General features: G+C 40.3%; 1 protein-coding gene across 1 annotated transcript in view; it reads left to right on the top strand.

The window, feature by feature from the left end:
- LOC146452230 (uncharacterized) overlaps positions 1-4191 on the top strand; it is a 9088-nt gene extending 4897 nt beyond the window's left edge. Inside the window, exons 2-5 of the mRNA XM_085098084.1 lie at positions 1158-1318; positions 2786-3034; positions 3213-3311; positions 3682-4191. Of these exons, the coding sequence (XP_084954210.1) occupies positions 1158-1318; positions 2786-3034; positions 3213-3311; positions 3682-4191 (1019 nt within the window). The remainder of the gene's footprint in view (positions 1-1157; positions 1319-2785; positions 3035-3212; positions 3312-3681) is intronic.
- Positions 4192-4437: the final 246 nt, after the last annotated feature.

The following is a 4437-nucleotide window of genomic DNA, read 5'->3' on the forward strand; positions in this document are numbered from 1 at the left end:
ATTTCATTTGAATTGGTTCACATGCATCCGAGAACCAGACTCGTTTACTTTTACTTTTTGAGAGTGGAACTTTTGCTCAAAACATGGTCCCAAGGCCGACGTCATATAGTGCGGTTACCATGGCAACGATACATCTGCCGATCCAAATATAGTTGTTTTTGTCTATCCCCCAAGGTAACCTACCTACACACAAAAATTGAAGAGGGGTTAAAATTTTTCATTTCCAACTTTGCTTCACTTTCCTGGAGAATTGCTCTTAATCGTGGATTAGCGTTAATCGGCTTTCGAACAACGGGGCCCTGTTCAGTAATTTTTGCAAGGGTTCCTCAAACATCACACCAAAAATTTCAACTTTAGGCAAACTTTGTTTGGTCATTAATAAAATCAATACAGGGATACTCTATCGACCCTGTGGACAGTTGATGTTTCTGATCGATGATGTGAGCAACTGAACTTAAACACTAATAACACTTGTGGAGATCTATTAACCATTGAAAAGATTTTTTTATCTGACCATTTCTCAGTGGAACGATCTGACTTTTTTGTGGAACGATCTGATTTTACTGTGGAACGATCTGACCGTAAACAGTTTACGGTTTGATCGTTCCATGGTCAGATCGTTCCACAAGAAAGTTAGATCGATGTTTAGTAGACGGCACGAGTTAATATACTGAAATGCGTCACCATCTTCACTGAGTGTATTCGAACTTAACGTCGCGGTTTAAAGGTATTCTAGCAAATATATTTCCTTCAGAAACGGAACCTTACTTAAACTTTTAAGTGTACTTGTTCATACAACTTCAGAGTCTGCATGTTATTGAAGACACAGTGGCTCTACTGTAGTTAGTCTACAGAGCGACAACCTAGACTCGATCTAACATGTAAACAGTTCATCACCTTAATCGATGGTACGAGCAGTACTCGGTCATGTCTGCAGTAAAATCAATACTATCTATCGATCCCGTGAACAGTTGATGTTTCTGATCGATGATGTGAACAACCGAACTTACACTCGAATAACACTCGTGGAGTGATCTATTATATATCGAAAAGATTTTTTATCTGACCATTTCTAAGTGGAACAATCTGATCGTAAACCAATTTTTAACATTTATTTCTGTGCGAATTACTAACCTTTACTGTGTCCTTGGTTGTAGATAATGAAGAGGTTCTCAATCAAAAAGATATTGAATGGTCGTCAAAGTTTGTGTCTGCCACTGAACCCAACCCAAGTTCCAACCAGTCCAACTTACCAGCCGACAAGCAGAAAACACGCCAGCAGCCAAAGAAAACTCAAGTCGAATCAAGTGTTCATAAGGTACTTATCGTTCATTTGCACTTACAAGGTAAAAAGCTAGGCTGGGTTGATTTCGGTGAAAAGTTTTTTCTTACTTTGTAACAACATCATTTAATAGTCCATATAATTGTCCGTAAAAACTGGGCTTTAGGCTTAACCAAGGCGAATCATATTTCACTCAAAGAATTGATTTGGACTGTGTTTTAAAGATGCCTGGAGCACCCACATCTAATGGCAACTGATAGGTTGTAATGGTATTCGGTCCTTTCGCTACACCGTTAAGTATGAAAATCTGATTAATCTTTCTCGTTTTTAAAAGTGAGTTCGGGGGAAAAAATTATCTCGGCTGTTTCTACGTTTCACAGTGTTTGCATGAGAAGCAAATTAGAGGATATGTCAATTTTAAATCGTAGCGAATCCACTGAACTGTAGTGTAGCGAAACGACCGGTAAGCGTTGAAATGCATCAAGTTTTCAACAGGTGCACACATTTGTAACGAATTATGGTCGTTTCTTGGTCAGTTCGCAAACTTCTGATAGCCAGTTCACAAACCTCATATATTACGCGCACTCTGAACAATTATGTAAAATTAGTAACGAGGACTTGAGTGTAAAACGATTACGTCATCAACAGAAGATTCAGACCGAAACAGACGGAACAGATGTACGCAGCCTTATTTGTTTACAGACTTTTTTCCTAACGCACTGTTAAACTGGTATTTTTTTCTGAATTGAAATTAGACGTTTGAAAAAAATTATTAAGGAAAATTCACTCTCTTATTATTCACGCTGGGATTACTGAGATGAAAACAGTATCACGGTTTTCAACGCCATTTTGACGAGTAGGGAAACAGGCTTGAAATAACAGTGTTTGTATCGGGAAATCCGATGTCAAATAATTTTCATGAAACGTCGCTTCGCATGAATTGGAAATTTTCCGCACTAGGAAAAGGATTTTAAGGAAAAAAATTGTCTGTATAGCGAGCCAGCCGTGAAGTGCTACTAAAAAGGGAAAGTTCATAGCACGACTGGACTCTTTCTGGCACAGCTACATCTCTTTTTGAGGCGATGTTTTATGAAAATTAGTTGACATCGGATTTCCATACATTATTCAAGCCTGTTTGCCTACTCGTCAAAATGACGTCGAAAACTGTGATAAGGTCTATTTTAAGATCTGACGCAAAAAAACAGGGCCACACACTGATTAAGTTATCGTTGGCGCCATTAGAAAACTGATGTTTAGATGTTTGCGAACTGACCGTTTCCGAAATGATTCCGGTTGGTGAAACAACCGGTTACCTTTGTGAGACATACCGTCCTTGTATACCGCAAGTTCTCATTCGTTAAGATAACTTCTTCCCGTCTTGACTTTTTTCCAAATCAATTGAATAAATTCAAGACGTCAGAAACGTCTAAGATTCTTTCATTTTCGGGAGGTTCTTACATTTGGGATTTCACTTTATCTTATAACAATACCGTCATTTTTTAGGAAAGTCCAGTGACTAGTGCTGACCTGTACGATGCGTTTCTGGCTGAGCAGAAAAAGAGGGAGGCTGAGTGGGAATCACATCGAGCCAACAAGAAGGCGAAAACCATGGAGGATTTGGAAGCAATAAAGCAGCAGTTAGCCGCCATGGAAGCTGAATGTGCAACCCTTAAGGGTCAACTCGACAGCCTTCAGCGCGCCGTTTCTGTTGTGGAAGCTGTGAATAATAAAGTACAGGAAAGCTTCTGCAAGGTAAGCACAGTAATCAACATTAAACTGCATTTTCAAGAAGATATCTTCGATATCAAGAAACATAACAAAAATATCACGATCTCATTTTCAGCGTCAAAGCCTGCTAGTGCTTTAATTAGTACCACTTTCTCCGAATTGTAGTCAATCTATGGGACTAACTCAAATTACATATCTACAGATGATGGAGACACTAGAGGACACACTGTCAGCAATGGAGGACAACATGTCCCTACGACTTAACAAGATTGAGCACCGGCTGGATTCATTACAAAAAGTGGTAAGTTGTTGTTCTTTCATAGCATCAGGGGCACCCAACAGTAGTTTTCTCTCAGATCCTTTGAAACGCAATTTTTGGCTATCTGGAGTGCCTTTAAAGCTCTGTAGGTTCATTTCACTTAGGCCGCCCTATAATATTTTTATCTGTTCGGTCATTCTAGGGGAACTTGAGTCTTTTCAAAATTACTAGCGCATTTTTGTCCATTTCCCGAAAACCTTAGGTCTTATTTCTTTTCCGAAAATCTTAAAACTGAAGACCTACATGTTTACTTTAAAGATTCTATTAACAAGGAGGACCAAAGTGACCCTGTATTCTGTAGTCGCTCCATCATTGGTCGGAAACTAACGAGTAAATATTTCCTACGTTCCAGTTCACTGATCCAGGAGTGAATCTTGATCCACTTCCCCCGACCGATAGCCTGCCGACCATCGACCACGAGGCTTTGGCATCCCTCAGCGATTATCCCATGGAAGAGTTCGACTTACTGCCTTCAACCCCGCTCGCGCCTACAACACCTGATCCACAGATACTCCAGCCATACAGTTCCCAGGACGACAAAGAAGTTGGCGAAGACGTCATCCGCTCTCTGGTAACGCCAAGCAAATCCAAGGGGGTGCGAGAGGTGTTAGAAAAGGAAAAAGAAAGGCACCGGTGCGCTCTTCGGCTTCTTCCCTTCTTCTTTACCTCCGAAGAGCTGAGTCACAGCAACACCGAGGGAACACACAACAAACTGCGCCTAGATGTCACAAAACTTCAAGCGTTGAAGGTGTTAGTTTTTAGCCGATTTCCACTCGAATCTAACACGGAAAAGGACAAAGTGTGGAAGTCAATCAAAAGCAAAATTAACGCTAAGTGTCAATGCTTTGACGCTTCAAGCTAACCGTTTATTTTTTTGCTTGACCGTTTAACGCTTTAAGCTATCCGTTTTTGGACTTTGGTCAGCCGTTTAAATTTTTTGCTATCCGTTTAAACGGTTTTGGAAACCGTTTAAACGCTTGAGTTAACCGTTTAGTATCCGTTTACAGCCGTTTTTATTGACTGTTAAACGGAAAAGCGTTAGTGTCCGTTTTCCCAAAGAGGGTCACATTTGTTAAAGCGGGCAATAACAGCTATTCAAAGGCCCAGC

The sequence above is a fragment of the Pavona decussata genome, unplaced genomic scaffold (assembly GCF_977016875.1).
Source record: "Pavona decussata unplaced genomic scaffold, jaPavDecu1.1 SCAFFOLD_375, whole genome shotgun sequence".
Classification (NCBI taxonomy): Eukaryota; Metazoa; Cnidaria; class Anthozoa; order Scleractinia; family Agariciidae; genus Pavona; species Pavona decussata.